This window comes from Lonchura striata, chromosome 18 (genome assembly GCF_046129695.1).
Source record: "Lonchura striata isolate bLonStr1 chromosome 18, bLonStr1.mat, whole genome shotgun sequence".
In the NCBI taxonomy this organism is placed as follows: domain Eukaryota; kingdom Metazoa; phylum Chordata; class Aves; order Passeriformes; family Estrildidae; genus Lonchura; species Lonchura striata.
The window spans coordinates 3,123,351-3,141,313 of NC_134620.1; the positions used below are offsets into that span (position 1 = coordinate 3,123,351).

At 57.5% G+C, this 17,963-nt stretch overlaps 1 protein-coding gene across 3 annotated transcripts in view; it reads left to right on the forward strand.

The window, feature by feature from the left end:
- KSR2 (kinase suppressor of ras 2) overlaps positions 1 to 17,963 on the forward strand; it is an 80,868-nt gene that overhangs the window by 31,743 nt on the left and 31,162 nt on the right. For 2 of the 3 annotated variants that reach the window (XM_077787116.1, XM_077787118.1), the window contains exons 5-11: positions 1,713 to 1,894; positions 9,568 to 9,637; positions 10,189 to 10,272; positions 12,530 to 12,597; positions 12,776 to 12,874; positions 13,996 to 14,114; positions 16,175 to 16,343. In XM_077787116.1, coding sequence (XP_077643242.1) covers positions 1,713 to 1,894; positions 9,568 to 9,637; positions 10,189 to 10,272; positions 12,530 to 12,597; positions 12,776 to 12,874; positions 13,996 to 14,114; positions 16,175 to 16,343 — 791 coding nt within the window. The remainder of the gene's footprint in view (positions 1 to 1,712; positions 1,895 to 9,567; positions 9,638 to 10,188; positions 10,273 to 12,529; positions 12,598 to 12,775; positions 12,875 to 13,995; positions 14,115 to 16,174; positions 16,344 to 17,963) is intronic. The other variant, XM_077787119.1, reaches the window with a different exon arrangement.

The window sequence follows — 17,963 nt, forward strand, 5'->3', positions numbered from 1 at the left end:
AGCTCAGGGGGAGCTGGGGCCATGCCAGGGGAGCAGCACTGGGATTTTTGGCAGAGACCCCATGGTTGGGTTGGGATTGAACAGCAGCAGGTGAGGGGATGGACTGGATTTGGGACCACCAGGCAGGATTAGATGGGATATTGGGAGGGAATTGTTCCCTGGGAGGGTGGGCAGGCCCTGGCACAGGTGCCCAGAGCAGCTGGGGCTGCCCCTGGTGCCCTGGAAAGGTTCCAGGCCAGGCTGGAGCAGCCTGGGACAGTGAAGGTGTCCCTGCTCTTGTCCTTTAATGTCCCTTCCCACCGCCCATCCCATGGCTCCATGAACGTCAGTTGTGGGGCTGACCCCAAGAAGGTCCAAGCCCGGAGAGGCGCTCAGCTGGACCAGCCTGGAACCATCCACCCCATCCTGAGTCCAGCGCACCCAAAGAGGTCCTTGCAGCCACCCGAAACACAGCAGCAGCTTTCCTGTGTGAGGAAATAATTAACTTATTAGAGGATGGTTTAATTTTCTTCATTAAGAGGCCATTTCCTAGTGCCTGGCAGGGCCAGATGTCCCCGGGCACCGCTGGGAGAGGTGGGACATGCTCAGCTCCAGGGCCACCCTCCCAGGGAACAATTCCCAATTCCCAATATCCCATCCAGCCTGCCATTCCCTGTGTCCTGTCCCTCCATCCCTTGTCCCCAGTCCCTCTCCAGCTCTCCTGGATCCCCTTTAGGCCCTGGAAGGGCTCTGAGCTCTCCCTGGAGCTTCTCCTCTCCAGGTGAGCACCCCCAGCTCTCCCAGCCTGGCTCCAGAGCAGAGGGGCTCCAGCCCTGGGAGCATCCCTGGTTCTTCCTCTGGATTTGCTCCAACCGCTCCAGGTCCCTCGTGTGCTGGGCACAGAGTTGGATGAAGTATTCCAGTTGGGATGCAGGATTATGGATGAACATTCCAGGGATCCTTGAGCTGTTGCACTGCCGGGATGTTCTCAAGGGATCTCTGTCCCCGGAGATCCTTTGATGCTGCAGATCTCCAGCGGGCTGAGCTGCCGTTCCCAGGGCTGTCTCTGCTCCTGACTCCGTGGCAGCCGCAGTGGGAGCAGCTCTGCAGAGCCAGGATCCTGCAGCCCAGCCCATCTGAGCTGCCAGGGCCACTCTGCATCCCAAAATCCTTCCGGGCTGGTGCAGCTTTGGGATCATCTGAGCCAGCAGAACCACACTGGGCCTTGTCCCAGTGTGGAAAAATGGGACAGGAGGGAGAGGCGGGCGACTCCTCGCCCCTGCTCTGCAGAATTTAATTTCTGAGGAATTTCTCCCAGTGTTTTGGGTTGTCCACACCATGGCCCTGTGCCTTGCCAAGCTGATTCCTGGGAATCTCTTGGGGTCCCTCACATTCTCCACTGCAGCCCACCCTTGCTTGGGCCCTGTATTTGATGTAGTGACATTAAATGTGACCATTTAGGGGACGTGACAAGGTCAAATCCTGTGCCTGACGAGCTTTTGGGCTAAATTATTTTTTTCACCCAGGCTCTCAGGAGGAAAAGCTCTGGAATGTTCCTTAATGAAAATTGCCTTTGTTTGATGGTGGGGAGGGATTGGGAATTCTCATGGGGAAGTGGGACCAATTATCACATGAAAATGATGCAACAACATCCCCATCCCACGGGTGCCACCAGCTCGTCCCCAGCTCCTTTCCCTTCACTTTCCCTTCCTTTTTCCTCTTTTCCCTGCCAGAGTCAAGAAGAAGAACAAGCCCCTGAACCTCAAGATCCACAACAGCGTGGGGAGCTGTGAGAACATCCCGGCCCAGCGCTCCCCTCTCCTCTCCGAGCGCTCCCTGCGCTCCTTCTTCGTGGGGTACCCGCCCTTCCTGCCCTCCACCCCGCCCGTCCACACCGAAGCCACCTTCTCAGCAAGTAAGTGCCCGTGGCCCCCTGGGATCCCTGCTCCAAGGGCTGGGAATGCCAAGCAGAGGATGGGACTGGGCAGTTCTGGAGTCGGTGGTTCGGAGGATGTCGGTCGAGCACTGTGGAATGAGCCCAGCCCTTGTGGAGGTGCCTCATGTTGGTGTTTAGAGATCTGTGGGTGCTTCTGGGCAAAGATAGCCCACAAAACTTGATTATTTCTGGTTTTTGGGAAAGCCGCGAGGTTTCTGTGCTGTCTGGGTTGGTGGCACTGCCTAGATGTCACCTAAAAGTGACTTTTGTGAGGGCTGCTTTGTAAACCTTTGGGTTTTCACTTCTGCTTGCTGGATGTGGAGTTTTGGGAAGCCAGTCCTGGTGCAAACCCCATGGAGCTGATCCCAGCAGCCAGCCCTGATCCCACCTGACAGGGCTTTGTCCTTTCCCACGAGATGCTGCTGGTGGCACCCACTGGGTGGGTTTGGCTCCATGAGCTCACCCAGGTCTGGGAGGAACAGCCTGACCCTCATTTCCTGGTCCCAAACCAGCGCTGGGATTAATTCCACAGGGATTGAAGCTTTTCCAAGCCAGGCGTGGCTCTTGGCCCAAGAAGAGCTTCCCTGGAAACACATGGCAGCTGCTGGGAGTGATTCCCAGCCAAGTTCCCTTTGCCTTTTGTTCCTCAGCTAAAACTTCCTCCAACTCCACATCCAGGCTGGCATTCTATCACTCTCCCTTTCCTGGATTTTTTTCCCTTGTCTCCTTTCTGGAAATGTGTTCCTGGCTTGTTTTGGGGTCTTCCACTCATTCCTCCTGCTCAAGAAGCAGGCTGGAGAAGGTTTTGCAGCCAAAGAAGAGTTTGCAGTTAATTGCCTTTCCCTCCCTTCCCTTCCCTTCCCTTCCCTTCCCTTCCCTTCCCTTCCCTTCCCTTCCCTTCCCTTCCCTTCCCTTCCCTTCCCTTCCCTTCCCTTCCCTTCCCTTCCCTTCCCTTCCCTTCCCTTCCCTTCCCTTCCCTTCCCTTCCCTTCCCTTCCCTTCCCTTCCCTTCCCGCTGCAGTTTGGGATCATGGAGGGCTCATCCAGCCCCTCCTGCTGTCCTGTTCCTCCTGTCCCTTTGCTTTGGGGACAGTGGCAGCTGGCAGGAGCTCTGCAGGCAGTCGAGGCTGTTCCCAGGGATATCCAACACCCAATTCCAGGTTTGCCCGGAATGAGGGCGATTTTTGCCTTGCTGTGTCCCACATGGAATTGTCTGTGCTCAACTCGCAGCCCGGACCAACAGAGCAGGAACCACGGACCAAACCCTGATCCCAGCCCCCCTGAGTATCTCCTGGGGTTCGTTTTGCCAGATTCCAATTCCAGCCGCCCCCTGGGTGTCTCCTGGGATTCCTTTTGCCAAACCCCGATCCCAGCCACCCCCCGAGTGTCTCCTGGGATTCGTTTTGCTCAGCCTCAGCGCTGGGTTACACGCTGTGCTGTGACATCCTGCTGGAACGTGGCACGGCGCAGCGATGCGATGGGCAGTGATGGGCTGGCAAGTGACTAACGCTGCTGGAGAGATGTCTCCTCTCATTTGCCTCCAACTTCCCTGGCTGCTGGGAATGTTTTCCAGGCCTGATGGGAGCTGGGTTTCCCCAGCTGGTTGATCCCTGCTGGGAGGTTTCGGCATCAGCGGAGCCGTTGGCTCCTTGCAGGATCAACACCCGTGTGGGAGTTACCCAAGCAGGGCAGATGTTTGTTTGTAGGAGCAGACTCATGGAATGATTTGGGCTGGAAGGGAGCTTGAAGCTCATCCATTTCCATGGGCAGGGACACCCCCCACTAGAGCAGGTTGCTCCAGACCCTCCCTGCATCCCAAGGATTCCCTGTCCCCATCCTTGTGGTGGCTCAACAGCCGAGCTCTCCACCTTATCCCATCCCGATGGGTTTTTCTAAAAATCCCTTTTCCTCCGGTGGGAGCAGCACGGCAGCACCCAGATGCTCTGTGGGATTGCTGTGGAATTACTGCCCTAAGCACAGAAAACCAAAATTTGTTGTTGTTGTCAGCTGGAGATGGGTGAGGCCCCGTCCCACCCTGGCTGTCTCTCCATGATTTCTCTTTCACAACCTTGCTGCTCCTGGCAGGAGCACGTTCCCATCTGAGTCATCCCTGGCCCGGGTCAGGAGCGGGTTTGGATGCTTCCCTCTGATTTTTAACATCCCTTTGTCCTGATGGGAATGGATTTTCACAGAGGGAGCTGCAGAAGGAGCCTCTTCCTCTGGCAGCACAAATCTGGCCGGGGGAAGTCACAGGATCAGGGAATATCCCGAGCTGATCCCCAGGGATCACTGATCCATCCTCTGGCCCTGCCCAGACCCCCACCAACCCCACCCTGTCCTTCCCTGGTGTCCAAAGGCTCCTGGAGCTCTGGCAGCCTCGGGGCCGTGCCCATTCCCTGGGCAGTGCCAGCACCTCTGGGGGAAGAACCTTTCCTGATCTCCACCCAACCTCCCAACAGCTCCAGCCGTTCCCTCCCGCTGTCACAGGGAGCAGAGACCCAGCTGCCCCTCAGAAGGAAGGTGTAGAACTGTTTTAATGTGGTCTCCAGGGATGTCCCCTCCCTGCCCAGCCCTGCGTGGCACCTCCAGCACATCCCCTGTGCTGCTGCCCTGGGGGACTCTCCTGAATCCCGATCCTGGGGATCCCAACCAGGGATGGCCAAGTGGCAATGGAGATGCCACCAGAGCTCCTTGAGCCCCCCCAGCTCCTGGAAGAGCCCCTGAAGGGCTGACCTCAGGTAGGTTTGGTGGACAAGGATCCAGGAAAATGTCCAGTGGGTTGGGATGGGAATCCTAGAGCCCTGAATCCAGCCTTTCCTCTGGAAAGCACCAGGCTGGACCCAAGGACGTGGCAGTGGTGCTGAAGGTGACGTGGGGAGGCACCCAGTGCCATCCAGACCATGCCCCCTCCCCCTGGTCACCCACTGCCAGCGCTGGGGTGGCTCTGGGGGGGACAACTCTCCCTAACGCTGTCCCAGCCCCAACCACCTCCAGCATGGGACTTCCCAAAGGGAACCTCCTGTCTTGGGGACCACCAGGGGTTCTCTCCTCCCTGACCCTGCTCTGCCATGGCAGGAGCAGTGCCCAGCTGTGCTGGCAGCACAGCTGGCAGCTCCCTGCAGCCACATCTGGCCACAGCTGGCAGCGAGGCTGCGGAGGGTTTCCCACCCCTCAGCAGTTGGAGGGCACAGTTTTGTCTGGATAAGCCTAGCTGAGGCTGCGGGGATGGGAACTGGGGGGGAAATCCCGATGTCAGCCTTTAAGCCAGCTGAATGTGACCTCTGAGCTGGGTAAATGGGATTGGCACGCTGGGAAGGGAACGGCTGGGTTCGAAGGGGACTCTTCCCTTCCTGGAAGGGAACAGCTCCTGCCTCGGATGATCCCCTCTGCTGCATCCATCCTGGATCATCCTTCCACCCACTGGGCCTGGCTGTGATCCACAGGGTTGGAAGGGACCTTAAAGGCCACCCCATTCCAACCCCCAGCATGGACAGGGACACTTCCCAAATTCCATGTGGAATATCTGCCACGTGCACTAATGGAGGGAGCAGGTGACTGCCCTTGTACCTGCATGGATTTCTCTCCTGGGGAGGGAAAGCTGCTGGAGCAGCTGCTCTGGGATCTCTCCCATCTTATTTCAGCCCTAAAAGCAGCACGAGCAAGGCCTGAGGTGTCTCCTGAAGGGATTTTGCTGCAGAGCATCTCCCTGGGGTGCTTGGCTCCCAGCTGGGACCACGTGGGAAGTAAACCCAGGGTGGTGGGGAGACACTGGGAACGTGTCCCTGGAACTGCCACAGGCTGAGACACCGGAACTCTGCCAGTGCAGCTGGCACAGAGCAGCTGTGGCTGCCCTGGATCCCTGGCAGTGCCCAGGGCCAGGCTGGATGGGGCTGGGAGCAGCCTGGAATGGTGGAAAATGTTCCATGGGGGGTCTGGATCATCTTTAAGATCCCTTCCAACACAAACCATTCCGTGGATATTATGATTTGTCTCTGGACTGGGATTTTTGCCTGCTGGTTGAGATATTCCTAATCCTGGATATCTTCTGCTGTTGAACTCTTTTGGGAAGAGGCTCCACCCTGGTGTCTCCTCTTAATCTCTCCGTGGGACTCACCCGCCTTGGGAGCATTTTGGTGACATCTGGGATGTTTGGGATAAGTGCAAAGCCTCCCGGCCGTTTCTTGGCTTTGCAGTGCCTCATCTGGGATTCTCCCCGAGCCCACTGCCATCGATTCTCCCTGTCCCACTCATAATGGGGACGTGTTTGCTCTCGTAGTGCTGGATTATGGCTTTTTCTGACCGCTCTCTACAAATCCATTTCCTGCCCAGCAGGAGAAGGAGGGTTTGTTTGTCAGGCTGTCTCCGTGGTGGATAACGTGCTCCCCCCCTCCAGACAGGGGCCGGGAGATGAGGAGGGGACAACTGTGACAAACACTCCCCGTGCCTGCGCTTCAGCACCGCTGCCACCCCTGGCAGGTGCCCCAGGTGTCCTCGCAGAGGCTTTGGTGCTCTCTGAGGGCATCACCAGATGGTGAGGAGGGTGCAGCCCCGAAATAATGGAACAGGGAAGCTCCAGGTGCTGTTCCCCACGCAGGACACGGCCCGGCGGCCCGGCTGGGAACCGGCCGGGATTCACGGGATGGCAGCGGGGGCAGCGGGGCCGTCACGGCACCTCCGGGTGCCACTCAGGCTGTCACGGCTGCCTGTCACCGCCGGGGAGCGGGCTGGCAGGGCTCCGCCGCCGTGTCGCCTGTCAGGGACGCGCCGGAGGTGGCTGTCACCGTTCTCCCGGTCGGTTTTCCCCTTCCCGGCTCTCCTGCTGGCACAGCTGATCCCATCAAGCGCGGCTGTTGATTTTGGGATGAGCTGTGCCGCGCGGAGCACGAGCCCTGACCTTTGCTGGAGCGGCGGGGGAAAACACGGAGGTGTCGGGAGGAGGGTGGCACTCCCTGGCACCGGGCAGTGCCACCACACCGGGAAGCGGCCTCGGGCTTTCGGGAGCCCCTCGGGATGGGGTGGCTGGCCGGGGGAAGTCTCCATGGGGCTGCTCGGTGGGTGCCACCCTGCGAAATTCCACTTGTGCCCAAGGAAATGCCAGCTCGGAGCGGGAGAGGGCGGAGGGGGAATTAGGAGAGGGGAATTACGGCCGGGAGAGTTCGGATCTCTGGGGCTGGCAGGAGGCTGCTGGTGATAAAGGTTTTGAATAATGACTGGCACGGGGGCAGCTCCGGGGCGCTGGAGCGGGCACAGGGAGGGAACAGGGAGAGAGAGAGAGGATGGGAGAGAGAGGCAGGATGGGGGAGAGAGGCAGGATGGGGGGAGAGAAGGAGGATGGGGGAGAGAAGGAGGATGGGGGGAGAGAAGGAGGATGGGGGAGAGAAGGAGGATGGGGGAGAGAAGGAGGATGGGGGAGAGAAGGAGGATGGGGGAGAGAAGGAGGATGGGGGAGAAGCAGCCGCTGCCACGCTTCAAAACGTGCGAGGACCAGCGGATCCCGCGGCCACTTCTCCATCACGGGCTCCCCACGACAAAGCCCGACCCTCGCACCCTGAAACAAGACGTGCTCGTGGGGTTTTCCCCCCTCGTAATTAGCGCTAATTATGGCAGTGTGGGGGGTTTCAATGAGAATATTCCTCCCGTGCTGGGGGGAGGCTGCTGCATCTCCCCCTGGGCATCCCCCCGAGTTAACACCGCGAGGAATCCGGGTGAAGGGGAGAATCCCCAATTAAGTGCAGAGCCCCCCAAGCCCTCGGGGCTGATCCCCGGTGTCTTTCCCTGCCCTCCTGCCCCGCTCCGCCGCTTTTCCCTCCTGCCAACAGCGGCTCTATTGTTAAACGCCGCGATCCTACGTGGCTGGCTGCCGCTAATGAAGGTAATTAGCTGTGAGTCACGTCGGGCTCATTTACGTTACGAGGTCAAAATCCCCGCTACACTTCAATACATTTTTGCAGCGAGCACATTTAGAAAGTAATTAAAAGGCTCAGCAGCCACCGTTGCCTCCATCCCCTCTCCCCCTCGCCGGGCTGGCAGGATTTAATTGAGGCCAGCCGAAAGTTGGTGGGAATAAATTGTGGCTGATAACGTGGAGGTTGTAATTTAATTCCGGGAGAAGAGCTGCTCTGGCCCGGGTGTTTGGCTCTTCAGGGAGCGGCGTTGGAGGGGGGATGATGACAACTCAGTTTTGTAACAGGATTTAGTGAGGGGGGAATGACGCTCGGCGAGGCGCGAGGCTGGGCATGGAGGGGTCACTGGGGTTTGTGGAACAAATTCCCACCCCTGGGAGGTTGTGGATGTGGAGGGACACTGGTCCAGCAGCCCAGGGTGTCACAAAGACTGGTGAGAAAATATCAAAAGTATTGGCAGTGTCGTGCTGGGGACATGAGATCCCCTTCTTGGCTTTGAAGGGAGCTTAAAAGAATTAGGGAGAGTGACTTTTTACACGGGTGGATAAAGCCAGGACACAGGGAATGGCTTCCCAGTGCCAGAGGGCAGGGATGGATGGGAGATTGGGCAGGAATTGTTCCCTGGGAGGGTGGGCAGGCCCTGGCACAGGGTGTCCCTGGATCCCTGGCAGTGTCCAAGGCCAGGCTGGACAGGGCTGGGAGCAGCCTGGGACAGTGGGAGGTGTCCCTGCCCGTGGGAATGAGGCGATTTTAATGTCCCTTCCCAAACCACTCCATGACTGTGTGATCCTGACATCTCAATTGCTGCCTCTGCCTGAGGAGCGACCAGAAGAAGAGAAGGATCCAGAGCTGCTGCTGGCCGGAGGTGCTGGAGCAGGATCAGCTGGGGCTGCTCCCAGGATTTCTAAGCCGGGGAGAGGGATGTAAATGTAACCTTCAGCCGGCGAGTGCAATTAGAGCCCCGTGCCTGCCGCTATATTAAAAGGGGATATTAAAGCAAACAGCGGCTCTCCCCGCTCCCTGGGCTAATATCCAGCGCCTGTTTAGCCAGGGATTTGCTGGCGCTCTGAGCAAACAGCCGGGAGCCACCGCTGGTGCCCGGGAAACCTCTCAAATCCCGGAGTGCAAACCCAGCCTTTGGAGCCGGCATGGATCCGCTCCCGGGGCTGAGCATCCTGCGGGGCAGGACCTTTCCCGTGGCCGGGAGGAGGAGGAGCAGCTTTTCCACCCTTGCCGAGGCTGAAGGAGGATGTGGAATCCAAGCATGGCCATGCTCCTGATCACCTTCCTGCTCCAGCGGTGCCTGCGGACTTCCCTCTTTCTCCTTATCCCCCTCCCCGCTTTTCCCTTGGAAGGAGAGCGCCGGGACTGCTTTAAACCCGTGATGTCTTATTAAAAACTGGCGATGAGGCTGTTCCAGCTTTATTTTCCCGTTCTTGTTTGGCCATCGTGATGTGATTCCAAAAGTTTTGCAATCCCACCCTGCGTGCACATGGATGCACCCTCTCCTCTCCCCTGCCTGGCCCAAACTGGGTGATGGGATCTGGGACTGGAGACCCCGATTCCCACAGACCCACAAATCCCAGAGCTCTCCTGCTTTCCAGTCAGGGAGCTCAGAGAGGCATTCCAGGGGCAAATAGCAGGAAAATCCCATTTTTTTTGTGTGCATCCTTTGCTCCCCTTCCCAAAACCCGTGACCCCAGCGCTGGGTGTTGTCACCAGAGCTGCTTTTCCCGGTCTCTCCCTGCAGATACGCTGTCAGTGCCTCGCTGGTCCCCGCAGATCCCTCGGCGGGATTTAGGAAACTCCATAAAACACAGGTAGGGACCCTGCTGCCGTGCCGGGATGAGGGATGGGCATCTCCCTTCCCATCTCTGCTCCAGGACACGGAGACTGGAGACATTCCCTCTCTTTCCGTGCTGGGCTGGGCCGTCCTCCAAGCGCATTTCAATTCCATTTCAGTTCAGATCTGGTTTAGATAAGGCTCGAGTCGCTATCGATAAATCTGTGTATTATCTGTGACCTTGCCAGCCTTCAGCAAATTCCCCATCTCTGGATTATCTTCCATATCTCCCTGAAGAGGGAAAAGCACTGGGAAGAGTGCTGCTGTTTGATGGGGCTGCAAACATTGGTCCCCGGGGCAGGAGGGGTTTTGGGGGGGTTCCTGGGGTGGGAATCACGGGGAGCTGGGATAGGATTCCCTTTGGAGCAAGCTTCCAGAACGAAAGAAAGGCTCGGGGTTGTGTTTTGGCATCCCTAGAAAAATTCCTCAACACCTGCAGCGGAGTTCGAGGGCAGCAGAGAGAGGATAAAGCAGGATTTGGGAGATAAGCGAGGCTTCAGCTCTCCCTCTCTGTGTCTCTCTCCGCAGGTTTTCCACCAAGTACTGGATGTCTCAGACCTGCACCGTCTGCGGGAAGGGAATGTTGTTCGGCTTAAAATGCAAAAACTGCAAGTATGGCACCATGCCGGAGCTGCTTGTGTCACTCCTTGAAACCGGGAGGGGAAAATCGGGGTTTGGCTGGGGAGCCGAGCAGGGATTCGGGCACGGAGACACCAACCAGGCTCTGGCCAGCTCATCCCAACAGGAAGCCCTGATGAGCTGTGGAGTTGGGTGAATAACAGCCCGAAGCAGGGCTGGGATGGGCTCGGGCTCCTCGGGGAGGATGTGCCCGCCAGAGCTCGGCTCTGCTCGCTGCAGAGCTCTGAGTCAGATCCTGGCAGTCCCCCTTCCCCACGCCTGCCTTTCCATCCCCGCCTTATGGAGATTCCCCCTGGAATTATCTGCAGGACCTGACAGAATTATCTTGGGGGGGATGGATGTGCTGGACCAGGCAGGGACAGCATCAGGTGGGTTTTGCCCACGGTTTTGGGCTGCAGCCTCTATTTCTGCCGAGTTTTGGGCACCTCTGCGTCCTGGCAGGGTCCCCGAGGAGCCAAATCAGCTCATCCACGGTGCAAAGGAGAGGGGATAAAACGGGATAGGAACGGGAAAACGGCGAGGGAGAGGCTGGAGCTGCCTCAGCTGCTCCAAATCCGCCGCAGCCCAGCCTCGGAGAGCCCCGGGCGGCCGCTGGACCGGGATCGCCTCGCCTGGGGCCGGGAGCGGGGAATGAGCGATTGTCTGCGGGTAACGGAGCGGTGCCGACCGCTGCTGCCGCTGATTAAGCGCTGATGAGTTGGTAAATTGGGATTTAAACCTGCCGAGAAGCGCTCGGTCGCTCCACAGCTGGTGGGGCTTTTCTGGAAGGGATGTGATCAAATCCAGGGATTTTTGAAGGGGTGATTCCCGTTGTACCCATGCCCAAGGAACCGGAGGTTTTTCCTGCGAGCTCTCCGTGCTGGAGGAGGGGTCCGTGGCCCTGTGCCTCTGGCTGTGCAAATCCCGCTCCCTGTAATCCTACAGAAAAGAACAAATCCTTTTCCTGGCAGTCAAAAGTTGCGAGTGAACGCAAGGCATTTAGGTTTTTTCCAGCCTTGCCCCGGCGCTGCTTTCCCCAGAAAGCAGAGGGGAGCCAACAGGTAAAACAAACAACCGGACCCCAAACCCCCCAAGCCTCAAATACCGAATTAATTCCTGCCTTTCCCTCTAGGAACAGCTTTGTAATAAAAGCTAACACGGGCAGCTCCTGAATTTTCATTACCCAGCTCATTGACTTGGAGCTGCCGTTCTTTTTTTTTTTTTTTTCCCCCATCATTTACCCTTGTTTTGATAAATCCTTTTCTCCTTTTTCCCTTTTCCCCCATGGCTTTCTGCCGGCGTGGCAGAGCGTGAGCTGGGGATGAGTTTCCATCCTTAATTAAGGAGGAAGAGAAGGATCTGGGAGTCTGCCTATGCCTATATGCATGACCCGGGGGTGAAGCCCTCCAGGCTCTTGCCCTGGCTCCGGGAAAAAAAAACCGGGAAAAGCTCTGCAGAATGTCCAGAGGTTGTAAATCCTCTCTGAATTTTGGCTAAATGTCCTTCAAAAAGCCAGGAGAGGAGGGCACAATGACAGGGGCACATCAGGGACCGGGGCAGCCACTTCTTCCCCCTCTGCTGCTCCTGAATTTAATTAAGCATCCAGCAGCTGGATGGTGGGAACGGGGATTTCATGGAATCACGGGATGGTTTGGGTTGGAAGCGCCTTTAAAGCTCATCCTGTCCCACCTTGCAGTAAACCCTTCCCCTCAGTGCAGGACTCTGCTCCTTTTATTGCAGCCAGCTCGGGCAGAAGTGACAATTTGGGGCGTCCTCAAGCCTGGCTGGTCCAGAAAGGGGCAGCGGGGCAGAGCCGCCAGGTTTGGGAATTTCTGTGCTGCTCCATTGGGATGGAGGCGTTCCCAAGGGTGTGCAGCGTTTGCAGGGTGTGCATCCCACGCTGTTCCTTACCCCCGAGCCCGGAGGGTTCCCTGCCGACCAGTCACCGTCCCACGGGGAAAAGGAGGAAAAAGCCCTGAGCTCCATCACTGGACGGGAAGGGACCTCAAAGCCCATCCCATTCCACCGCAGCCGTGGGCAGGGACGCCTTGCACCGTCCCAGAGTGCTCCAAGCCCCGTCCAACCTGGCTTTGGGCACTTCCAGGGATCCAGGAGCGGCTTCAACCTCCCTGCCAGGGACCAATTCCTTCCCAACATCCCACCCATCCCCGCCCTCTGGCAGCTCCCCCTTATCCTGCCCCTCCATCCATCGATGTTCCCTCCTCACTCCCTTCTCTGTGTCCCCTGCCAGGCTCAAGTGCCACAACAAATGCACCAAAGAGGCCCCTCCGTGTCACCTGCTGATCATCCACCGCGGAGGTGAGCCCCCCTGCTCCCCGCTCCGTGCCTCCGGGGGTGTTGCCAGCGGGTAAAACCTTTCGAAAGCCCCCCGGGCGATTCGGGAGCCGGACCCAGGCGGGGTCCCCGGCGGGACGGAGGCTCCCGAACCGCTTGGGCGCTCCGGGGAAATGTTACCCACCGTTTTTTCCGCTTGTAGGGAGACGAGCCGGTCGGGGCGAGGCAGATTTGCATTGCAAACCACTTCCACCCACCCTCCCCCTGCCTCCTTTTCTTTTCAGATTCCCCACCGCACGGGGTAAGTCCAACCAGGTTTTCGCCTTTTGCTTCTGTCGAGAGCTCAGGGCGGATGTGGGACCCCGAACCTCCCGGTGCATGCGGGGTCCCCGCGCCGGGGACGCGGCCGTGGCCCTGCGGATGCTCGTGGTGCTTTCGGAGCTGCCTTATCCCGCTCTCCTGCGGGAGAGCCCGGCCTAAAATCCACCCAGAGACAGGCAGAACCTCGCAGCAGGACGGCGGGGCCGCGCTTCCCACCTCTTTTCTTCCAGATTTTGGCTCCCTTGCTGGCTAGAGGACCGCGACTGCCTGAGGGAGACGCTTCCAATCGCTCTTGCCTTGAATTTTGAGCTCTTAAAGCTGTTCCTTTGTGTTAAATATCCCCCAAACCCGCTTTTTGGTTTAATCTCGGGGGAAAGGATTGTGCTGGTGGCACCTCAGAGGGGGCGATTTTACAGCCTCCACCCCACCCCGCGCCCTCGCTTGCAGCAAATTTGGGTGGAAGCGGTCGAAGCCCCCCGCGCCAGGCTCGGAGCTGCCGCAAGCCCTGCCCGGCAGGCAGGGAAGGCAGTCGGGCTCCCGGGATGGGCAGGAGCTGGGATTTAGGGCTGCGATGTTGCAAGAGCCGCAGCTGCCCGCTGTGCGTTGCAGGAGCAGCATGGCTTTGGGGTGGCCTCAGCATCACTGAAATACCTCCCCACCCCCTAAAAAAAAATCCAAACCCAGCTCTTCATTCCCTTATCTTGGAGTCGAACTTTTCCTGAGCCCCCAGCCTTCAGGCTGGCTTTTCCCCCCAAAAAGTCTGCCTGCTGAGAGGGTTCCTAGCCGGCTCCTTCCCTTCACCCCAAAAAGCTCCGGCAAGGAACAGGATGGTGCTGGCTGAGCCGCGGTTCACGGAGGGGCTGTGGCAGCTGCCGAGCCCCCCAGATCGCTGCTCACACCCCGGGGGGGTTGGCTGTGGCCGGGGCGCAGGAGGATCCCGAAGCTCAGCTGCCATCCCAGGCTGGAAGAGCCGCGGGAATCGCTCTGGAGAGCGGTTCCAAGCACGGGGTGACCCCCAGCGCTCCTGCTGAGCTTTGATGTCCTTCCCTCTCTCTTCCCCTCCTCTCCATCCCCTTTTCCCTCTCTCCCTTCTCAATCCAGCAAGGTTAGTCCGGACAGAGTCGGTGCCCTGCGACATCAACAACCCCCTGAGGAAGCCCCCCCGCTATTCGGACCTGCACGTCAGCCAAACGCTCCCCAAAACCAACAAACTCAACAAGGTGAGCCCCGAGCCCCCCGTGTCCACACCCTGCCACAGGGACAGGACCCCCTGCACCCGAATATCCCCAGCTTTGCAGAGAATTGTGGAATTCTTCAGGCCGGAAAGGATGGTTTAGGAAAATTGAGGCTGATTGTTCCCCCTGCACTGCCAGGGTCACCACTGTCCCCTCTCCCCAAGTGCCACATCCACATCGCTGCTGAATGACTCCACACCTGCCCTGGGCAGCTGTGCCAGTGCCTGACCACCCTGTCCATGCAGAAATGTTCCCAAAATCCACCCTGAGCCTCCCCTGGCCCAGCCTGAGGCCGTTCCCTCTCCTCCTGTCCCTGTTCCTGGAGCAGAGCCTGACCCCCCGGCTGTCCCCTCCTGTCAGGAGCTGTGAGAGCCACAAGGTCCCCCCTGAGCCTCCTTTTCTCCAGGCTGAGCCCCTTCCCAGCTCCCTCAGCCTCTCCTGGGGCTCCAGCCCCTTCCCAGCTCTGTTCTCTTCCCTGGACATGTATCCAGTGAAGTTATTTCTTTTAAAAATAAAATGGGATCAGCACTTCCAGAACATCCCTGGTCCTGCTATCCCAGTCCTGCTCCATCGTGGCCTCTGAGTCTCCAGGTCCAAGCTGAATTTGGGGTGGTTTGAGGACTCTGCTCACAGTGGAGACTTCAATAAACAACAAATTTATTGTTGCAAATAAAACCAGCCTGGAATTGGATTGTCCCTGGCGAAGCTGCTCAAGCCAGACCTGACAGAGCACCTGGCTCACTCCTGCTCTGCCGTGATACAATAAACCCATCACAGGGCTGCTTCTGATGAATTTAAAGCCTGTTGGCCTCCAGTGGAAAATTCCTTGGAGGGGTTGGCAGGCTGGAAGGGCTCACAAAGAGGGATATCACTGACCTGATGGGGAATGGATCAACAAAACCCCGAATTCCCAAAGCCTGGCTGAGCTCCTCCAGCCCTCAGTGTCTTCTAGCTCTGGGAAAAGTCTGTGTATCAAGACACTCCTGGAGATGCTGATTTTAAACATAAATTTTTAAAGGAATTTCTTGGTGAAGGGATCTGCTCTGGTTTTATTGTTTTGGGGTGGTGCTTTTGTCCTGAGTACTCCCATTGAGGTTGAAATTTCCCCTATAAATATTCTTATTTCGGCAGGGCCCCATTCTTACTTTGGTATCTCAAAAAGCATTTCTTTAAAGATATCCTGAATAAAATCATGGAATGGCCTGGGTTGGAAGAGACCTTAAATTTCTCTAATTCCAGCTGCCCATGAAATATTATTGTTTTGACTTTCACTGGTTGCTTAAAAAAGAATTTACCTGACCAAGATGATTGAGCACGGAATGATGACCAATATGGGTTTCCTGGAAAGCTTGACTCATTTAAGAATGAATTAATTAGGACAAAGTTACCTGCTGGGGAAGGCTCGTGCAGATTTTTTAACCTTGTAGGAAAATTCTGTGCGGATGGGAATGCTCAGCACTGCTCAGACTCCATTCAGTGGCTCCAAGCTGGGCAAATTCTGGCCTCAATTTTCCTTTTGGGATCCAAGATATCCAAGCAGATTTTCCTGCCTGTTGGCTCTCGGTGGTCCCTTCCCACCCATCCCACTGTGCACCCAAAATCGACGGCCTTGACTGGGCAGAGTCAAGGAATGCTGAGGAATGTCTTGGGTTGCATTGGCTGCTCCTTCCAGATCCCTCTGCTCCCTGCAAGGCCCTGGGGTTTGGCTCCACGGAGCTCAGCAGGAGCTTCCAGGACCTTGTTGTCCCCAAGGACCAAGCCCCAAGGTGGTGGCCCCAGCTCTGGCTTTGGTGGTCGTGGCTGTGCAGAGCCAGGAGATTTGTGGGACCCTCAGCTGGGGGTGAGGGTGGGAAAGGAGCCAATTTATGGTGGGAAATGGCCTCGGGGAGTACAAACACTTTTGGAAAAAGCTCTGTGTGCTTTCCAGGACCTCTGGAAGAAACGGGTGGGATGATGTAGCTGTCACTTGTCACCCAGCGAGGGTCCTTGGCACCTCAGGGTGGCACCGACCAGCGCTGCTCTCACCGGCTCCTCTCTTTTCCCAGGACCACATTCCGGTGCCCTACCAGCCAGATTCCAGCAGCAACCCCTCGTCCACCACGTCGTCCACACCGTCCTCGCCGGCCCCGCCACTGCCCCCCAGCGCCACGCCCCCGTCCCCCCTGCACCCGTCCCCGCAGTGCCCGCGCCAGCAGAAGCAGTTCAACCTGCCAGGTACCACCACCCCCTCCCCGTGTCCCCACCTGTGCTGAGGGGGACTCGTGTCCTTGGGGTGTCCTGGGGATGTGGGACAGTTCCACCTAAATCCCTTCCTGCGTTTGCACCGGGGCGGGGAGAAGGTGGAAGTAGAAATGAGGAGAAAAGATGAGTTTAGGATATTTAGGTTGGGAGTCTCTGGTCAAACCTCCTGCTTGAAGAAGGGTCAGAGCCCAAGGGTTGATCCAGTCTTGGAATCCTCCAAGGTTGGAGCCAGCCCAACTTCTGCTGCTCTTGAGGCTACAAAACCTTTCCAGGCATGGATTTTCCATTTTTCCATGGATTTTCCATTTTTCCATGGATTTCCAGGCATTTCTCCTCAGTAGCTAGGGGCTGACCCCTCAATGAGGGCAAACTGGGGTGACCCTGACATGTTTTTGGGGTGGTGGGTCCCCAGCAGGTCGGCAGTATGTGTGGGGTGACAGATGATTCTGGGAATGTCTGATGTGGCTTGTCCATGGAATCTGGACCTGGGATCCATCTGCTCCAGGAGCTCCATCTCTTCAGGGATGGTGGGAGAGGCAGGGAGGTCACGGTGGCTGCAGGACGCAGAAGTTATGGAAGACGGCCCAAAAAGCTCCTCCTGGGCTGAGGATGTATCAAAGGTGTCCCAGCATGTCCGGGATGTTTGGGGTGTCCTGCTGCCCCAGGAAAGCTCCTTCCAGGAGGGAATGGTTCAGCATCACTGGAACTGTGTCCATCTGCTCCCAAAAAAGAGGTGGCGAGGGGAGAGGAGATCTCTGGGATGCTCTCCTGGCTGTCCTGGTGGCCCTGCTTGGTCCATGACCTCCTTGCTGGACCAGCTGGAAGGTTGAGGTCCTGCACCCCCAAAATCCCAGGATTAATGAACTGGTGTGGTCAGAAGGAGGGTCAGGATGGCTTCTCCAGAGGAACCAGGAAGAATCTTCATGCTCCATGGTGGTGCCTCCATCTTGAGCAGTCTTCAATGAAAGAGGAAGAGGAGGAGAGAGATGAGGAAGAAACTGCCTGGCAGAATCCATCATGCAACAACAAACACTTCCAGAAGCTGGGAAACCCCTGCCAATCAACCACCCATCATGTCCTTGGGGTGCCTGGGATTCCGGCAGGACCCTGGAATGGCACGAGGAGGCTCTGAGCACTCCCAGGAATGGTGTGCCCCATCCAGAGGGTCAGGATTTCACCAGGAACAACCTCCAAGGTCTGGCAGGACATGGTGTGAGTTCCGTGCTGGCGCGACCCATCCCAAGGAGTTCTTCCAGAGCCGAAGTGTCCCGGTGTCTCAGCATCCCAGTCCGCCTGCTGGGCTGGCCTGGGGGGATCCAGCCTTTGGTAACCCCATCGTGGGTCACTTCTGGAGCAGGCACCTCCCTGTGGGGTTTTATGGGACATTATTTCATGGATTTCACCCCCTCTGGGGACTTGGAACACATTCCCAGCTGGCAGAGATAGAGCAGGGCAGGATCAGACCCTGGCTTCTCTGGGGGTGTTTGCTCCCTGTTTTATTCCTGTCAGGGGAAAAATGAGATCTAAAGTTGAGCTTACCCTGCTTTCATCTTCCCAGCTGGGAAATTTTCCGTGGTTTATTCCATCAAGATG